At 31.0% G+C, this 21701-nt stretch overlaps 1 protein-coding gene across 6 annotated transcripts; it reads left to right on the top strand.

The window, feature by feature from the left end:
* The first annotated feature begins 4257 nt into the window (after positions 1-4257).
* Positions 4258-21579, top strand: LOC113392547 (protein tramtrack, alpha isoform-like). Of its 6 annotated transcripts, none has more exons than XM_026629036.2 (5): positions 4258-4711; positions 6662-7732; positions 19377-19790; positions 20159-20407; positions 21258-21579. In XM_026629036.2, the coding sequence occupies exons 2-5, from the start codon at positions 6871-6873 to the stop codon at positions 21425-21427; spliced, it is 1695 nt and encodes a 564-aa protein (XP_026484821.1). In that variant the 5' UTR covers positions 4258-4711; positions 6662-6870; the 3' UTR covers positions 21428-21579. The 6 variants fall into 6 exon arrangements, with proteins under 6 accessions (XP_026484821.1, XP_026484822.1, XP_026484820.1 ...); XM_026629037.2 differs by lacking the exon at positions 4258-4711 and adding an exon at positions 5096-5517; XM_026629035.2 differs by lacking the exon at positions 4258-4711 and adding an exon at positions 5102-5428.
* Positions 21580-21701: the final 122 nt, after the last annotated feature.

Below are 21701 nucleotides of genomic sequence, written 5' to 3'. Positions count from 1 at the left end.
CACTCCCTCATGACACGCTTTACAAATATATATGTATGTACGATACTTGTGCCGTATCGACATGATTATAACATGAACGGTTTATAGATTCATACTAGATAAACTTATTGTACGGAACTCGAATGTGTATGTATGTATTAGACATTTTTAACTTGGTCTATTAAAAAATTTAAAACTCATATAAAAAAAGCCCTGATAAATAAGGCATATTACTCAATACAAGATTGTATTAAAGATAAAAAAGCGTGTACTTAACATATATTGACTTCTAGGCAAGATATATAAAATAATTGTTGTTAACTGAAATATTCTGTAGTTAAAATAGTAACTACTGAGTTTCTTGCCGGTTCTTCTCAGTAGAATTTACTTTCCGAACCAGTAGTAGCTTTAAATTTAATTCGACAGTGTAACATGACGATTCAAAAGTGCTTTTATGAGCCTACTTTAATAAAGAATAAGATAATTGTAATCATTTTTACGGCTCTTATACAAATCGAAAGAAATCCAAAAAGTATATTATATATATATTGTTTAAATAAATGAATTTATGTTACATAATATATTAAATATTATGTATTTACTAATCAACTCACAAATGTAATCTAACGTATTTTTCGAGCACTGACAGGAAATGTTTGATAGTAGATATAATCTCTCTTATTTTTATCAGCTCCAAAAGAAACATAAGTATCCTACGAGGTATAACAAAGATTTCAGCGTACTAATAATACAATATACGATTTCCTTTAGTCAAAAGGATCGGTCTGCAACCATGACATCGCCTCGGGACGTATCTATCGACGGAGTCTGATCTGTTGTTGCTAGATCTCTAACAGTACCCGGCGAAAATTGAGCGTCCGAATCGAGTCAATGAACCGAAACCTCACCGTTAGTCGTACCGATTCAAATCTAGCAGGACGGGCCCTTCTACCTCCCACTATTGCATATAAATTTTTTTCATCGTCCAAATTTAATGGTCGCGGAATGTAGACGAGATGTTTCAAGTTTAAGATATGTCTGATGGATGTCTGAGATGCAACCTTATTAGCTTGATAAAAATGTACACTTTTTATCTGTTAAGATTTTCTTTTTTTATATATTTAATTAATTAAAGTGTCATTCATAATATTTATTAATGTATTCATTTTAATAGATTAATGATAATGGTTATATCATGCTAGTTTCCGCTCTGGCTTCGTCCGTTTGTTAGGGTAGAGGAGGTAGCTGTGTGTTCCATCCATCCAAACTTTTGTATTTATAATATTGAGTTAGTAAGATTCAACAGTACTCTACAAAATTAGGCGAAGTATCAAAAATCGAAGTAATTATTATAATTACCATAATATATAGACATCTTCGATGCAACGGATTTTATTATGTTTATCATCAGTTAATTTATTATCTATACTAAGAAATATTGTATTTAAATTGCGTAAACATTTTTTTTTTCATTATATGTTACGATTACTTACAAAATACGTTGAATACACGCTTGTGTGACACTTTTATAGTCAAAATTTAAAGGGGGTAAAGCTGCGACGCTTACCTAGTTCTATAATCATATTATATACTAAAACCTTCTCCGAAACGCGCTGCGTCCTCTGGTATAAGATTTTTATATTGGCTTATAAGTTAAGCATTATATAAAATATAACTTCGTATATTAACATAGGTATCATAATGATACTTTAATCCTTTATATAGTAATTAAAATTTATAGACCGTAACGTAACCGTACAATATATATAAAAAATCTCTTTTGTGGTTCATAGAACATTCAATCATTCTAGGGAAGCGGATAACTAAGGCTCATTGATTGTACTCGTAAGTTGGTTAAAATGGTAATTATTGTTTTATGATCTAAACGCGGCGATAGAGTAATTACGACATATTGGGTGAAGATGAAATCGTCTCCCGTACCAAATGAGAGTGCACACGTCTGTTAGAAAGCTAAAGGATTTCTTTTTGTTCGCAGCTTTTACCACTCTCGTAGTTTTAACAGTTACCCGCTCTCTGTACGCCGTTACGAAGATTACGCTTATTCATTGGACGTTCGGACATCCAAAGTTTAGGTATTTCACACCATGTTTACTATTACTGTTTTTGATTACTCATTTTATAAAATTAGTCTAGAGTCTATTGTGATCTTAAAATAAAAATATAATAAGGTTAGTTTTTGCTCATACTAAAAGTTTTACGAAGGAGGATAATACGCACTTAAAACTTAAGATTGTAAAAACTCTTATATCTGTTTTTTTATTAAATGGTTGGACTAACTTAACTGTTTAGTTTGATTATTTTTAAATAAACACACATACAAAACATAAATATATGTTTGGCAACTAACTGGCAATATACTTAACATATAACACCGTTGGTGTTGCCAATGTCTGTGAGAGGACGTAAATTTAACATTAAATGGCACACCTTCTCTTGCATATAATAGAAATGTCGAGTTCGGCTTTGATTAAAAAAATCGATGTTTATTTATATTCGCAGTTAAAATTATATTAATTATATATTTGATAAATTTAAATGCGAGATATTATTGATAAAAATATATATTTGTTGGATAAAATCTATATAAAGCATCAATATAGAGATACATGATCCATATTTGCAAATAAAATACAAATTCATATTTTTCTCTGTTTATACAATAAGACTTGCTTTTGTATATTGTTCAGCGTCTATAAATAAATGAATTGTAAACATTTTTTACCTATGGCTCATAATTCCAGTATCCAGGATTCCAGGGCACGTTTATTACTGGGAAAGTGTAAGCCTTTATGCACCAACCTCGTGAAAACTAGGTCAGCTCTGGGTAAGGACTTCAGCTCAGTGACACGATAACCTAGGTCAGGTCGCCACTGAATTACTCTTGCCGGCTCGAAATCGATACAAAAGCTTTTATTTTCCGAGTTTTCGTTGTTACGGAAATATCATAATTGGGTTCGCATTTTAAAAATATGGCAAAAATGAGGTGTTGTGATAAACTTAACGTTTCATACTTATTTTTATTGTAAATAACATTTGTGAATTTGTGTGCGAATATTCTGGAACACGGTTAGTAGATTTTTTCTAAAGAACTTTATTAAATTAAGATTAAGTTGAAGCTGTTTTATTCAAATCTCTTTATAGATGTGTAGTAGTATTGGAAGTTTATTTTCGTGTTTACTAGTAAAATAACATGCATGTGTTGCAATATATAATATTAATTTTAGATATTAGCAGTACTTTATACACTTTTATAAACTAAACTGACTAATACAGATTAAATAATCGTTACTAAATGTATTTTTGAATTTATTACGTAATTGTCAAAATTAGAAACAAATTAAATTTTAGCGTTTGGTTAGGGTATAACCAAAGAAATGACACCTTGAATACAGTATGTATTTGATATTGCGTAAGCAATATTAGGCAATAATTCCAAGGACAATTAAGGTTCATTTACTAAATATTTATTTATTAATTGCTATTTTAATCGAAACAATAATTAATGTCAATTACTTAATTATACCATTATAACATGGAATATTAAACACAATTTAATATTAATGACATATCATAATATTAAAGTTTTTAATTTTTTTTTTACAAGTACTCAAATTTTTTTAGTTTGTTTTTTCGGCAAAGTAATCATGTGAGTGTCAGATAGGATAGCGAACATGCAATACGAATTGAAATCTGTTAAATGTCATGTCATTGAGTGATGTACCCTATTTTTGTTGATAGGTGAGAGATAAAAATTGTGATAAACGTGCTTCAATGCTTTTGATCTCGTTGTAACACTCCACCCCTGACAGGAGTGCTTACGATATTCAATGCATTAATCAAATTAAATGGTTATCAACAAATTATTAGGTTTTTTATTGAATCTGACTATAAAAAGGAATTTAAAAAAATATATGATTATATGTTGATGCACCTGTGGATGCGGAGCAAATGATTTATGTTGTATTTTAATTCAATTTATACTTCAAATATTAATTTCTTTCATTATTATTTCTACTCATTATTTAACTACTGAAATCAGCGTGTGTTATACGCATACGGGTAGTAGGTGCCGTGTTTTAATCTGACCCCTACCCTGACGAAGCAATCCGTTCCCATCATCCAGGACGTTAATGCTTTGCTGCGCGTTAAGCGTTTTCCTCGATTCACTTTTGTAACTTTCTAACCCTGTGCCGGAGTGGAGCGGCAGGGAGGGGCGCGCGCGGGTGCCAGAGAGAGGGTACCGACCTCATTGCCCATTGCCACTCCTCCCGCCGAGGCGGCAGGCCATTTTTATTAAAAACACTTCCGAGTCACAAATCGCGCGCGGACTTTTACGTTCATTATCCTTAAACCCTTGTTAAATTAAAATGTATAAAAATTAAATGCTATAAACGAAGTGGACAATTAAATACAAACAGTTAATTTAAATGGATTTATTTCGTTTAAGTGTTTTTAAAGTGTGAATTTTAAATTAAAAATAAATAAATAACAGTGCGCCCCGCGGTCTATTTTCCGTACGGTATCGCGTGCGTTCGGTTGCGAAAAGTGGTGGAGCATCGGGCATCTCCGGCGGCGATCGCCGATAGGAAGGCGTCCAACTCACCCCGCCCGCGCGCAACAGAGACAGAGAACGCTGCTGACATGGCGACAACACGAATGGATTGATGTTTTTCACGTGGAAAACTCATCCCTTGAATATGTACATGTAAAGGTACGTCGACGATGATGATAATGTATACATCATGTCGTTTTATTAGTCACAGCATTTTATTTTTAAATAATTATAAATTATAGAACGAAATGCGAGAAATGAAAAGGCTTTATTATATTAAATTGATTATCCTATATTTATTTTTAGACGTGAGGTTTTTAAAATACCTTACTCGTTAAAAAATACTAATTTTAGGTAAGACATGTGGCACGTTAAATAATATTTTTTCGTAAGATATGCGGGAGTAGAATTAATAAATATGATTAGTCATATGTTATAGGTACCGGCCTCGCCCCTATCATGCAAATATAAAACGTAATTGCTAACATGGTATCCCCTACGCAGTCTCTTTAAAATCTCTGACAAATATAAACTAGCTACCCCAATAATGTCTAGTAACGTCAGATTATTTCCCAGTAGCGCAAGGGCGATCTCAGTTGCAGGAGAGTAAATCAATAAATTTCAATAAATCAATATTTTACCGTGCACCCTGCGCTGAATATATCCGCTGCCGCCATTTCGATGATGACGACGTATTTTTTGTGAGAGATATTCGAGTAGCGGAGCGAGTCGGTGTTCGCCGCGCGGGGTTGCGGGCTGCGGCCGTCAGTCGTCGGGTGAGCGGGGTGCGACGTAAACGCGGACTCGGACTATGGCGGAAGGGCTGATCCTCATTCCCATAAAAGGGTCGAGTTGATTGTGGTGCAGATACGTGTGGTATGTTCTCTTATGTTAGTGCAGTGATATAATTATTCGCAAACTGTTCTTATCTCATCGTATCGGCTGAATTAATGTGTATATCGTAGGTAATAATGCCATTGTGATGACGTAATGTAACGCGCTCGACTGGGTGCGTAGTAATAATTCGTGCGCCCGTTTATACCGCGATAACGTTTGTGGTCAGCACCTGTGGATGTGGAGCAAATGTAATGTTTTCAAGGATTTAATAAATTCACATCGGTTCTAATCGGATTCTAATAGGATTTTGGGGATTACGATTTGATTTTTCGCGGGTATAATTTATCTGTGTATTGTTAATGTATGCTTTCAACGGTGATATATTTTGCATGCGGTAGTATCGTTTTTGTAGGTATGGTGGTTATATATACCTATCGTTTACACGTATAATGTTTTCCTACTGCAGTGCGCTCGGCGATGCACGGAGTCGCCTCCCGCCGCTAGAGGCGCCCTCGATTTTTTTAACCTTGATTGAATCTACGAAGTATCTAAGTACTGGATCATGTACGACTAGCTTTAAATAAAATGTTTATTATCTTGTTTCGTTAATGCCCTTGAACTTATATATTTTGATGTGAAATTATCAATCTTCTACATGAAAAAAAACTGAGTCTAAAACTAAATAAAAAGTGCATTATTTCTTTTTAATGTAATAATATATAAAAAAAATTTAATCTGTATTAAAATGTCATGATTTTTTTGGCGCGATTGTTTCTTTTTCAATTTACATTCTATAATTTTAATAACAGATAATTGTAATTTAAAATGTGTTGTTTATTTGACTAATTTATTTTTCATTGCCTTTATATATTTTTAAATTAGCGCTTGGATAAATTAAATATTTATGTAAATTAAAATATTAAACTAGGTATGTCGCAAAAGCAAATCTTTTCATAATATTTTTTTTTATTGCTTACAAGATAGCAACAAAATAATTGCATTTTAATTATACATTTATAATGTTTGACTGAATACAATTGAATTATTAATATGTCGTCGAATATTACTTACTTAGTTAAACTTTTCTTTAATTCTAATTTGATTTTTTTTATAATACATCTTTAACATAATATCTTTATCTTCGTAGACATATTTTCTATTCTTATACGGTGAATTATTGAGTAGAGGCATTTAGAAATCAAAGTTGATTGCATATAGATTTAAATGCACTTAAATTTGTCGTTTGTTAAACATATTATTTCTCCTTTACAGAACTCCCTGCGCCCGTCACAACGAAAGCACTAACACTATGAAACAAATTAAAGATGGCTACTAAGTAAACATTATTCATTGTTAAAGATTTGTTGTATTGTTCACGAAATAAGAGAGAATACTTATGTATACATCATTGAAATATTGTTGATAGCTTCTAAGGCAGGACTGGTATTTATCATATCTTTGAAGAAAGATAAAGTGTAAAAATGGCTACGCAAAGATTTTGTTTGAGGTGGAACAACCACCAGACCAATATGTTGTCAGTGTTTGATCAGCTACTACACGCAGAAACGTTCACTGACGTAACTCTGGCCGTAGAAGGTCAATTGCTTAAAGCACACAAAATGGTTTTATCGGCTTGTAGTCCATACTTTCAAGCTCTCTTTGTTAATCACCAAGAGAAACATCCCATTGTTATTCTAAAGGATGTTCCCTACTCTGATATGAAAAGCTTACTGGATTTTATGTACAGAGGAGAAGTCAGCGTTGACCAAGAACGTTTGACAGCATTCCTTAAAGTTGCCGAGAGTTTAAGAATAAAAGGACTAACGGAAGTGAACGAGGAAAAATGCGATATACCTGCATTAACGAACTCGTTAATCCAACAACAACAGACTAACACAACTGCACATACTCCGCCGCCTCAATTACACAGAATACACCCATATGTGCATCAAAAGAGGCCAGCATCTGGTATTCCTAGCGGAGGAGCACCCCCGAATTTACTGATGCCTTTATTGGGCAATGCTTTAATGCAACCGAAGCGAAAACGAGGTCGACCCAGAAAGTTGAGCGGCAGCTCAAGTGACGCCCTAAACACAGCCGCCAGTCCACCTGGTGAATTTATTCCGGAATCTGCATCACATGCGTCTTCAAATAGAGCGGGTGATCAATTACTACGTGGTTCGCCAGAAATGTTAGAGGTCAAAATGTCAATGGATGGTTTCAACGCGGAAGATGGGGCGACATCGGGCGGCGAAGATGGTGGAGAGGCGTTGATGATCGACGAAGGTGATGACGCTCAGTCGAACGAGGCTCCTACATCTGGCAAAGATTCAGAATCAGCAGGTACGTGGCGTTAGAACTTTATTTTTAAGTTTTCGTCCTTAGCTCTTGGTAGAAATATTTAGATTAAGTTATCCTTTTTTGATATTTTGAACGAAATCATCGGTTTCATTAGATCAAATCAATAAAGCGAAAAATTATGTCAATTGTACATTACCGTGAAAGAGAATAAGATAATTTTCGCTTAACTTTTGTAAATATTTTAATCTTCCTTTCCATTTACCTAACACCGTTTAAGATAATTAAAATATCACGAAATTTAAAAAGAGAAAAGCTACTGGGATATAAGCTTTGATGTTAGGATGTAACAAGTGAAAAGTGAAGTGTAATTAAAATATCTATATTATATTTATTTAAAGTTTATTCTGAAGGGGTAAGTGATAATCTCTCAAATTTTTATGACGTACGTATTCGAGAAAAGAAATGCTTATTACTTCTACAAGACATAACTATTGCTTGCTTTTCTGCTTTCGGGGAGAGCTATTAGAGGAATGGCCAGGGGCAATTTCGGTGTGGTAATGGTTTGAGCAATATATTTTCACTCTTATAATTTATTAAAACTCAATATATTATTTACATGAGAAACGGGAAAACAAACAAGGCTTATTCCCAATAGCTTTCCTTCATTTAAGGCTTAATTGGAAATATTATAGTTTTTATTCTTAGAAATTTCGAAAGATTATTATCGTGCTAAAATATTTCCAATTTATTTTTCATCAAATACCTTAAATGTATTAAAGACTATTCAGAAAGTAAGACATCATATTGTCAAATTTCAGATGTAGAAAAACAACCAAAAGAGGAAACTCATCATAGTTTTCCATCGAATGGTCCGGTTTTGTCTATTGAAAATGGATCTATCAAACAGGAGCCTACTTCTGAAACTACTGACGAATATAATGAGCCGATCGAATACAAATACAACCCAGACAGGAGCCGTGAAAATTCTAACTCTCGGGATGGTCCGGTAAAGGATGCAGATGACAAAACAAGACTAGGTCGTAATTTAAAGCCAAAGAATAGTAAAAAATTACTACCCCAAATGTCTAAATTTAGAGCTCGAAGCCTATTCAATCAACTCTCCGGTTTGTCTAATTTGAATCCCGCTCTTAACAGCTTTGATAAATTCCCCCCTGAGACTGTTCTCATGCCCGCACTTGCCACTCAATTGTTCGCGGCTGAATTAGAACAAAACAATTTGAATATGGCCAACAACGAAGTTTCCGATTTAGCGCAGACTAATTGGGAGCATCGCATATTCCCGTCGCCTATTAGAAAAAATAACATAGGTAATGTCGGCAATTACCACGAGGAAACTAACGAATCTGTACGGGACTACTGTATCAAGGAGGGTGAAAATGTATTCCGATGCAAAATATGCGCACGAGTTTATACTCACATTAGCAATTTCTGTCGACATTATGTCACCTCACACAAAAAAGATGTCAAAGTTTTTCCATGTCCCATTTGCTTTAAAGAATTTACTCGAAAGGATAATATGATAGCCCATCTAAAAATCATTCATAAAAATCAGCCAAATGCCAACGAGCAGACGGCGAAGCAAGAGTCTTAATTATACAAAACGAGACGTTACTTACTAAATAAAATTATTATTTTAAAAGATCTGATTTAATTTTTAATTCAATCATAAGTAAAACTAGACTATGGATTCATAAATAGCGTTTAAAGTGTAGATTGCAATTGAATAGGCGTTCGAGTTCTAAGTTTCACGATATAACAATAAGTTTGTTGGTATTTTAAACGACAAAGGTCGTTTGTTGTTATATTAATCTATTTATTTATGTTGTTCCATTTGTTTCTCAGAGTGCTGAACTTCAAAGAGATTTAAGAAAAATTCTATAATTTACTTGTTATTTTGCACTCACTTGTTACTTAATTTTATTACTTACAAAAATTTCAGGGTACAAAGTAACTACTCACGGTGATCGTTGATTCAAACGTAGTCTATTCGATTACACGCAATTCTCATTGAACTGAATTAGTTAGTGTAGTTTAGAAGTTATTTTTACGAGTATACCAATGGCGGAGCCTTTTTTAAACTTAAAATTAGTATAAATTATATTTATTAAGATTCTGACTATTTAATATTTCCTGAAGAGAGGCTATGCTCTAAAAAAGGTTAACTAAGGCCATTTTCAGTAGTGGTGTGAAATGCATTTTCATTTAACTTGCCTTATTAGTGATCTTAGTTTTATAATTTACGATAAAACTTCTCCGAAGTAAAACTCAACACGGGCTATGATTTTAATTTGTAGATTTTGTTAAGGTTAATTTAAAATAGTTTATCGATGTTGAAATGTTTGGTTGTAAACGTTATTCTATTCATAATAGACCATAATACACGATGGCCGAAGAAGATAGAATAGCTTACGATAATCTCATTGAGACAAACGTAGTGTAGGTTCAGTTCCATAAAATGTACGCGGCTTCATCAGTAGTAAAAGAGTTCACTACTATTTTCCATTTTTCTTCTTTTGTTATCGAGATGCATGTATATTTATACACTTTACATACATATATCTATAGGTCAATTATGTACCTTCTGTAAACAAGTATCTGTCAAAGACAATATTTTAATATAATCGTAGGGGGAAACATATATTATCGATATAAAGAGGAACGTTATATGTAACAATCAAATTCAAACAAATCTCCTACCAATTTCATGTTATAGCAGATTTATTAATAACTTGTATGAAAGTTAAAATATTATCGTTTAGTTTTGTAAATAATACTTAAACGACGAAAAGTTTGTTGTAAAAAGTGATTTTAGCAAGGTGCTTTGAGAAAAGTTTAAAAATATTGGAACCATGAGATGATTTGTAAACTCTATTTTAGTAGAAATCAAAATGCCTTAAATATATATTAGGGAATCGTACTTATTAAATTATTTAGTTAAATTTAGAGGCAAAGTAGTCTTCCATATAATGATAGCGACACATTCTCGGTTCAGTTGTTGAATAAAAAAATTGAATAAACAAACATTCGGATATATTGTCAAAAACATTAGTCTCTTAGCCAAGTTTACACTTATACATGTTTCAGGGCGATTGTTTGAGAGAAAACAAAAGAGTGCGGACGACCGAGAGTCGTAATGTCGACTACCGATGACGACAAGTGTAGACAAAGCATGAAACTTTACTTTACGTTGTCGACCCAAAAAAAACCGTTTCCAATTTAATAAGTAGTAGGTCCAGGGAACGCTTGCCTATTAGTGTGCCTTTACTTGTATATTAATAAGTTAAATCGACTACTAGGTGACTAAGAAATTTCAAAGAATATTATGTATAATTATTTATTTTCATTATTCAAAGTTTACAATCTACTTTAAGAAGCTTCCTTAGGATTATAGAAACCTCTAGGCCCAAGTAGTTAAATACGATGTTTATAGTTAAATTTAGGGATATCATCTCATGTTTCCCACTTTATATGAAAATCGGAACAACTCGTAAATATAAAAAAATCATAATATTAAAAAAAATCGAGGCGATTACTTCGCCTAGTTAAAAATGTTAAGACTGTTGAATTCATATAAACGAATTTATTGTACCTTTCATAATCTTTATATGAAAAATTTATCTTTGAACATGGATAGGTACTTAAAGGGAAATTTAGATATATTAAAAGGTGAGGCTATTATTGGATGTTTCGAAATACTTAAAGATAGTCAATTTAGCCAGTGCCTAAACTTAAAACGTGTAAAATCGAACTCCTTTAAAAAAATCCTTAATTAAAACCAGGTAACATTCTCCTTTCAGAGTTCCTTCATTTAATTCTATACAAATAAAGTATAAATTCTATTGTATTTGTTATAAACAATTATGAAATGTATATTTATGTTAACGAGAAATATCTTATTTAGAATATCTTATTTCTATATCGATGGAACATTATTTAATTAAAGCTATATCATCAATTGGTGCTAAATTAAACTTAAGGCGACGTCACATGTGATGTGACATTAAAAAATGTCCCCTAAAGTGTATGTTGTTTGTTAATATTGTTGTTTTAAAAAACATCTTGTGTTGCCCTTATTATTTTATCTTAAAAAAAAAACAAGTTGTTTTCATTGGGGCTTCAGAAAAGGTGCAGCTATCGACATTTTATATGTATACATGAGAATTTTACGAGCAGATGCTATATATATGATATATATTTAACATTACAGATATATAATATATTGACATATTTTTAACATTATTATATCACAGATTTAAAATAGATTTATTCATCAGCCGTTTCATTGTTAAAGAATATATATGCTTATAATATTACAAAATATATTAAATTCTTAAAGATTTGTAGGGAAATTATCAAATTAAATTTGCAGAGTATAAATTATAAAATTAATTATGGCATTAAAATAATTACAATGACTATTTATTTTCTATTGTAATGTTAATATTGACTATTGTAACTTAGAGAGGTGTTTCGAGAATAATTTCAAGTCAAACTAGCTGAATTTTTACATATTATATGAACATTTTAGTAATATAAAACTAGGTTAATTTCTAAATCAGTTGAGGGAAAATAGTTGTACAATAAACAAGAGCTCCATTTTGTCAATTGAGTCAAATCGATTAACGGCCTTATAAAAGCTGTTTAACGGATGTTTAGTTAGACACTGATTTGTCTCTTTCTGTCATCAGTGATGACGGAAAGGCGTGACATTCGAAAGAAAAAGTCGTCACTATGTTTAACTAATCACCCTCCTAAACAATAGAAGGTATATCCGTAAATGTTTTGTTTTTTTGTAATTGAAATATATTATTAATCATTTATTTTGTACAAAAGCGATTGACAAAATGAGCCAATCTATAGACATATTCACATAATCGCCTAAAGAGTATTTTTGAAAGATAAGGTTTTCGTTACAGAAAATGCAATGCAGTTTTTTGTTAAACAAATGTTGTTGAATAACAAACCAAATAGAACAGTATGAAGTTCTTATTATTGCATAATGTTTTCAAATCGTAGATTACTCTCGGTCTTAGGTTAAGAATAGAAGGCAGCAGTTTACATTTCAATCAAGAAGTGAGAGTTAAAAAAATAGACCGTTCTACACCTCTCGTAAGTATTTTTAAATAAAACTATACAAATAAATATTTTATCTTAACATGACACAGTAAATTTGACGCAAAATATTATTAAATTATATTATATAGTTCTTAGCCAAATGTTGACTCCATATTTTTTGTTATTTGCACATAGACAATAGCAAATGCAAAGTGTAATATTTAGACAGATTTAGATTCGAAAGTTACACGATATAGAATTATTTGTTATTGAAAGAAATACGATCGTATACAATAAGGTGTTAATTACTATTTTTAGAATCTTTAAAGAAAATAATAAAAGTTAAAGCTAAACAGAATGTTTTCTATTAATGTTATTGTTTGCTTTTGTTCCATTCGTTATTTTTCTTTTATACCTTTTTATTTTTTGTGACTTTTTGTAAAGGCATATTATTAACAGATCGATTTGAATAAATTGTTATGATTATTAAAATTAATTTTATAATCGTATAGAGTTGATTTAAATAATGTAAAGTTAATAATACGCTTTCCTTATGCCTTATTATGTTTCTGTTATATTTGTTACAAGTACTTAGTTTCTCTTATAAATTTGTATCTTATATTGTGGACGCACATGGGATAATTATCTTTGAAAATTTCGTTAATCTAGACGACAATAAATTGATGATGCTACGACTTTACCTTAAAGCGTACCTTTTATGGTGATATCAGCAACGATGCTTATTACTTTATTAAATAAAATTATTCAAACTTTATTGAAGAATAAACTATGTTTAATAGTAGCAAAGTAACAACACGGGTTATTAGTAAAGATTAGCTTAAGTTATTTATAATATTATAGGCATAAATTGTGTTGTTTACAATGGAGTGAATTTTCTATTCTGTAGAAAACTAGTAGTCACGAAGAGAGGACTGATCAGGTAGGTATGTTGTCATATGATACTACTCTCACGTAGTCGGTGTGGTTAGAGCTAGTTTCGTTAACATGCTTTCTATGTTGCTCAAATTGACGCTATGCGATAACAAAGTATTTTTGGTTCAGTACAAATTGTTGCTTTTGTATTTTTATTTTAAACAATAGATTTAGATGTCTTGTAAAATGTAATCCACTACGAGGCTATGTTATTTGGTTATGTTAAATCGATCATGGCAGCTATTATTCATAATTACTTAAAAATAATCCTTGCCAGAATTTCACTCGTCTATCTCAACTGAATAACCCACCTTATGTGATCTTATGAGCTAAGGAAAACTAAGGCGTTATTTCATATAAATAATGCACCCACACTTGCCGAAATAGTTCCAAATGCAAACACTTGAGTCCTATTTTTAACATAGTGAAAACTATCTTTTTTGTTACATTATTTTTTTAATTTATTACGTAGACTTAATGATTATTTTATATAGTTTTAGAAGTTTGACTTTACTGGAATCCATTGTTTTATCTAAATGTTTTTTTTTTTTTTTTTTAATTTTCTATAACCACTGCCTAGTGTTACTCAAACGAAAAATTATTTTGCACAGCATAAAATTTTTATTTTATATCTAAAATATTCATAGGAATATCTATAATATCTACTTTTATTTTATGTTTTAAATTTTTATTTTTGTTTCTAGTTTGATATATATTTTATTTAAGGTTTCATATTTGGACGAGTTTGTCATTGTAATGTATCTGTACAGTAAAACGAGCTTTATCAGTAAAAAAACATTGGTGCTACTTATTTCTTCAGCAATATTACCTAAGTTAATTTATTATGACGAACTTGTCTTCTGTAGTTCCATTTATCATGTGGTTTTCGTTTTTATCATGGTGTAATTATTTTCGTCATACAATTTGAACAAATAAATATTAATATATTTTCGTCTTTTGTTTCTTTTATATGCCTTTGGTTTTACCCATTTTTTTTTTATTTTCCATTGCTAAATTACGTTATTTTTTTTATTCTCAATTGTAGATCCACTTCTGTTGTATTAGTCTATGTTATTTAAAATGAATTGTTGCAGAATAGATAGTGTAATAATAAAATACATAATTTCAGGTCGTGGTACACCTGAATTTGAAAATAAAGACATTAAATATGAACAGTCACCTTCAAATGATGGTCATGGAAAAATCCGTATTAATCCTGCAACGCAATCTGCATCTACTTCAAATGAATATCAAAATGATTCCATTAATAATAATACGTTACCAACAGGAGGGAGCCAGATGCAAAGACCAGTTGTCAGAAGACGTATTCGAAGAAGAGCTAACTCTGCTTCCAACGATCCAGCAGAACAATTGACAGAAATGTCCGTTCGAGGCCTGAATCTGTTCAGATATGCGTCCGTCAATGAGGGCGTGTACCAATGCACAGAATGCGCGAAAGAAAATATACAAAAAACCTTTAAAAACAAATATTCATTCCAGAGGCATGCTTTCCTCTATCACGAAGGTCAGCAAAGAAAAGTTTTTCCATGCCCCGTTTGTTGCAAGGAATTTTCTAGACCCGACAAAATGAAGAACCATATGAAAACAACTCACGACTGTTACGTGCCAAAAGATTGTGTTTATCCACCGAATGCCTTCTTCATGCTGCCAGGAATGGAAGGCCAGTTACCCCCTGGGATCAAATTGGAGGCGATAGGTTCCGGATCGCCTCATGGCTCAACGCCCTCACATTCTTCGCCCGATCCTGCACAAGTTTGAGGAAGACTGTGACAAGTATTACGGATTCCAGAGAACTTTATCGTTTTGGACCATTTATATAGTGCCTTTGAAAACGCCTTTATATTATAGGTATACTTGAAAATATTATTCTATAGAAGTTCAGAGTTCAATAGGCATAGTATTTGTTCTATTTTTGGAGTGAAATTTTAACGTACATTTTATAAGTATTTCCAATGATACTGTTATGCATTTAATATCTAATGTTTGTTACATAGAGCTCATTATGTTTTACTTGTTAAAAGTATGGTTGTGCAAATATTAGACAATAAATATTATACACAATTTAATGGAGGCCAGTTACGCAACTATTACGGCGTATTAAATTTTAATATTTACATTTTCTATTAATAGGTGCTTTGCAAGTCTGAAATGAGCCTTCCAATCATTTTCTACTCTAGATTTTTGAACCTTTTATTAAAAGTTGCATTAAAAATATAATTTTACTTATTAAAATATCGCAAGACACCAACCAAAGACTGTACATTATTAACATTTAATCTGTCTTCGCAATATACATTGAACAAAAAAAGTGTGACATAAATGTACAAGGCCAAAACCCCAAGCGAGATGACTTTGTCTATAGAACGATTAAAAAAAAACATCGTAAACGCCATGTTGGCTGTATTTTACAGTTTTAATTCAAATCGTTAATTCTCTAAATGGGTTCTGAAAACAAGAAAATGTTTGGCAACTTGCGAAAATACATCCCTACGTGGTAGAGTATCAATTATTATTATTACTTATTAAAGACTTTATGTATAGAAATATTATAAATTACTGTTTGAATATTAGTGAGCCTATTGTTACGATATCTAATTCTTTATATCAAGTGAAGTTATAGATTAAAAATATATACAATAAATATGCTTACGTAAAATTTATTAGTGCCATAGCACATATGTTAATGTTGTATATAACGTTATCATATCTATCTTTCATTATATAACTTAGTTTTACGTAGGTTCTAGCTCGTCTAGAGCCCAAGAAACGACAATCAGCAGTTCTTCCATTGATAAGGGAAATATTTGTTAGACGTTATGATTAATATCGAGGTTAATGTAAATTAAGTTGTCGTCTTTAAATTAAAAGTTAATTAAATTAGTTTTATGTTTTAAAAAGAGTTTTGATAACACTAGCAATTTATATTATATAATTACATTATGTATAGAATGTAGATTTACTTTATTAGCTACTTAAAAGATTATTATTGAGTTTTGTGTTTAATTTTAGCGCACAATTTTTAAGTTTATATAAGGTTGGTAGGTTCAAGTTGATGTATATAATTAAGTATAGACTTGGATCATTATATATTTTATAGTTGCCGATAAGGTATTAACAATTATAACAGTGTGGTTTTTTTAGATAGGTATACCAGCGCCAGTCAATCGCACAAAATCTGTTTGATAATTGCGTTTTATAAGTGTTTTAAATTGAAATCTATCGAGTCTTTTCTTTTCCATTCCTGTTATAAAGTTTTTCGTTTCCTCGCGGAGTTCGTTTATTCGAGTGGCGACATGTTATTTATGTTTTATTTTCTTTCTTTTTTTTTGTAGTATTTTGTTTTGTGATATTAGTGCTAACTAAGTTAGCAACATGTTCATTGTTGTATCATTATCTTTCTTTTCCTTTCTAACCACATGCTGCAAGGCAGCTTATATTATATAAATATAGATTATATGAAACGAATTATCGTTTTCATTAAGTATTATGGTCGCGACTACGCGAACAATTACTTGGTAATAAAAATTGGCGATGGTTGTCATGGCAACATAATTATTTTAAATGAATTGTGTTCTTTTAATTTGTACAGTTCATTTTTGATATTATTTACAATTTGTTTAAAGCCGTATAAGTTTTTTTTTTTGTATTTGAGCACACTTGAGTAACCATATAGATTTCATATGATTTTAAAAACGTTTTATCGTTTAAATTAACACAGAATTGATTTAATCGTATATTTACGGATAGAGTTTAAAAATAATGACATGATTTGATATTGTAAACTACTTTTATTTTAATTTTAAATAAACACAGAAAATTTTATAACAATTTAAAAATTTATCTATTTTGTAAACAGAGCGATTCAGATGTTCTCGCGTAGTATTTTTTATATAAATGTTATAACAGTTTAAAGTTTAAAATAAATTTCGTAACTATTATATCTTAAAAATTATTCGAAAAAAAAATATATGACAGATAATAAATTTTTTAAAAGTAATAAATACCTTACACAGAACGTCCTACATCTTAAGATTTAGATTCAAGGTAGTGCAATTTTTATACGCGTGTTGATTTTTTCTATATTCTATTGAATGAATAGTTAACTGAAGTACAGAAGTATATTTATTGTGCCGTTTCAACATAAATAACGGTGTTAGTATTACTCTATCTTTGTGTATATTATAAATAGAATGCTATGATTTTCACTAGAACGGGGAGTAAAACTGTCGATAGCATTTTATATAATCAGAGACTACGTTTGTTATTGGACACTAACATTTAATATTCTTTTAGTATTTTTACAATATAAGTACTAAATATATTGTGTATTTTATAACCTTTATATATACGTTAACATTACTACCACAGTTTAACTGGATAATTATGTTAATTAGAGTTAAATTATCGTTGCAAACAGCAAAGCTTTAACCATAAATTTGATTTAAGCTACGAAATATGAAGAAAATAATTTTTAAATGTAACAAGAAATTAAACTAGTTTTTATTTAAGGAAAAGAATCTTACCAACGCATTGTATTCCAATGCAAAAATATGTAAACTACAAATAATAATTCAAATAAAAATATAAAAGACTAATTGAGTCCATTTATTTCAAAATGTTCTACCCTTCTTTTTTACAGGAGGTATTATATAGGTATGCCAATGAAATGTAAGTATAGCCTATTCTAACCGCAAGAGGACAAAGCCCAAAAAAACATTTGACGTCGAATTCGAGCTTAAACAATTTATGTTATTTATTCTAATTTTGCGAAAAAAATGTGGTTTGAACGTCGACGAAATGGATATAAGTAGTTTAGTGGAATAGTGTTGTATTATAAATAAATATATATTAGTCAATAAATGTTAGTATTGCACAATATAGCTAAGCTATTAGCAAATCGCGTGGCACAAGTATGTAACTCTAAGTTTTACTTATCTTTATTCCATCTTCGATTGGGACGATATACAAATGAATCATTCGAGTACTGAATTGTTGAAGTTTCTCTATAATAGACCGCTACTTTGAATATTGCATTTGGCAAATAATGTGTCTATTTTGCAGGAAGTTATTTTATCTAGAACTTTCTTGATATTCAGTTGAATAACTTCAATCGTCAATATTCTCGACATCATATTAGTTGTTTGGATTTGCTAAGAAATTGTGATAATCGAACGTTCGATCTAAAACTACTAAAAATAATGTTATATTCATATTGGAGAAAATATATTATTTAACATTTTCTTGTCGCACGAAGAACGCAAGCGAAATCTTGATTTGCTCTTTCAATTTTTGAATTGATAAACAAAACAAATTATTTAAATAATATCACGACACATCCGAAAAGATTATTTCAAAAATAAACATAAAATATACCTGAAGGAAAGTATTGGTTTATTTTTATTAAGTTTCATTATTTTAAAAGTTTAAGGGCAAAATCAATGATAACATAATTAAACAGCTGTGTTAATTGAAAATACGAAAAAATGTTATCTTAGGTAATTTAAAATTAATCATTATTGAAATTGAACAAAAAGTATATAACACGGATAATAACTAATTTTATATATTTATAGTACGTTCCTTTATTAAATTCAACAGATATAATATGTAAAACATAAAAAAGATATTGTATTTTTTTATTATTGTTAATTTTCAGAATTCCACTACACTTTCGAAGACGACGTTAACAGTATACCGATCATAACTCTCGAAGTTTTATCAGATTCTACAACAGCCGAATATAATGAGGAGAATATTATAGAAATTCAACAAAATACATTAGAAGCAATACAAGAATCAGGTGTACATTTTTTGACGGATAATATAAATGCAGACGAAACAGAGAACAAAGACCAAGAGAATTCAAAAGACATTCCCAAAGTAAGAAATGATTTGTTAGAATATATGACTAGAAATGACGGTAGTGTTGTTTGCAAGCTTTGTGGGGAGGTCTTACAAAGTCGAACGCATTGGTATAGGCACAAATACAAGCTACACGTCATACAACCGTTGAACCCCGCACCCCTCTTTCAATGCGAACAATGTCTGGTGTACTTCAAAAGCAGAAAAGGTAAGTTAGATATCTCAGAGATGCCTATAAATTAAAATCCATTTTAAATTAATATACAATAGGTATCATTCCATCCGAAGATGTCTAAGTCATAAAAGCATTTTCTGTAAAATTTATACAATGGTAATATTAAAATAACAATAATAAATATTTTTAAAAAACTTTAAGGATGATTTCATTTTTTTGGGCACGTATTTTCAAATGTTAATATCGAATTTCAGTTTCAACGTTTGTTATGTAACGCAAAGAGAAGTTTCACTTCTGTCAGGTGTAGCGAGAATTACGCGCATTTTTTATTTGATAAGTGTAGTATGTATTGGAACAATTCACTTCTAAAAGGTATAAGTTAATATAAATTATTTCTTTAGGATATATTGGTCACATAGCAAGCAGACACAGTGATGTTTTAAAAGACGCCAGCCCTGTTCTAACAAATTCACAAGCCGAAGCCCTATCAAAACCGACAGCAACCATTCAAACTGATATAAAGGAGGAAATTGATCCAGAATTATCTATACCAAAATCGAGTGTGCCGAATTACCAAACTAATGGAAAACAATTGAACAGCGCGGTTATAAAAAATCCAGAAACAAAAAAAGGTCATAGAAGTAATAGAGGTTAGTAGACACAGTATTATACTTTGAATATTTATAAGTTATAGACTGTGATTGGGTCAAAAAATATAGTGGACATAGTACACGCACACTAGTACAGTAGTATGACGTTAAGCGAGGATAGCTGCCATGCACACTAAGATAATAAAGTCGGCACGTTTATTTTAGTTATTTTGTAGTGTGACGATTTTCCGTGTGACTTCTTTTATTTCCATCTTATCCCTTAACAGCTATGTTAATAAGTCTTACACAAATGTTTTATTGTAAACATAGCTAAATTCGCAATCTCATAAAATTCTGTAACCGAGTATAGTTTTTTAAATGATAAATTTTAATACACAAAAATATAACATAGGTAATTGGAAATTTTGTCAATTCTTTACATTCTCTTGGTGGTAGGGCTTTTTGGCAAAGCTGTTTGAGTAGGTACCATTCATCAGAAATTCTACCGCCAAACAGCAGTCAGCGTTATTGTGTTCCGGTTTGAAGGGTGAGTGAGCAAGTGCAACTACAGGCACAAGGGTCATAATATCTTAGTTCCCAAGCTTGGTGGCGTATTGTCGATGTCAGGCGGTGGTGAGACACACCACCAGTTGGCCCATTTGCTTATCCGTCTAACTATATCATAATAACTTTTCATTATCTCTTTTGTAGAGTATCACTCTTGATTCTTCGTCTTCTTTATTCTTCTAATATAAATTAAAATAAAAATATGGGCTAGCCTTATGGCTATGTATGTATATTTATAAAATATTAAAGTAATTATAGTAGGTATAGAAGACTAACGATGACCTCTGATTTTCTTTTTGAACTACAACTTCCTTAATTAATAGTAAAATGTTTGCCTATTTAGGTAATTCAGGGGAAAATATTAGCCAATCGGATTGGGAAGAAAGGCGATCGAAGGAGGAGAAATTAGTAGCAGATATTATAGACCGGGTGCGGAGAGAGTGCGAAGCTCAAGGCTCGGGGGGACCCGCCCGACGCGGCTACTCGCGTCGAACAACCGTTATGCACACATAACGCTAAACAAACAATAAATATTCTAAAAAATGACTTTAAATAAATGTTCCTGAAACTCTCATAGAAACGAGGCCTATGTTTAAGGCCTTTGTGAGTGCTCATATTTTGTGCCAATTTTGTGTCAAATATTCGTGTTATAGTGCCAAAAATAATTGTGCGATATCATAAATTAATCTTTTTAATTATTTTTTTTGTTAAAAATTTATTAATAAGAGATTTTATCGTGTTTCGATCGTGCTGCAACTCGTCGGTTGGTTCAATTTTAATAAAATAC

The sequence above is a fragment of the Vanessa tameamea genome, chromosome 5, assembly GCF_037043105.1.
Source record: "Vanessa tameamea isolate UH-Manoa-2023 chromosome 5, ilVanTame1 primary haplotype, whole genome shotgun sequence".
In the NCBI taxonomy this organism is placed as follows: domain Eukaryota; kingdom Metazoa; phylum Arthropoda; class Insecta; order Lepidoptera; family Nymphalidae; genus Vanessa; species Vanessa tameamea.
This window is presented reverse-complemented; position numbering and strand designations above follow the sequence as displayed.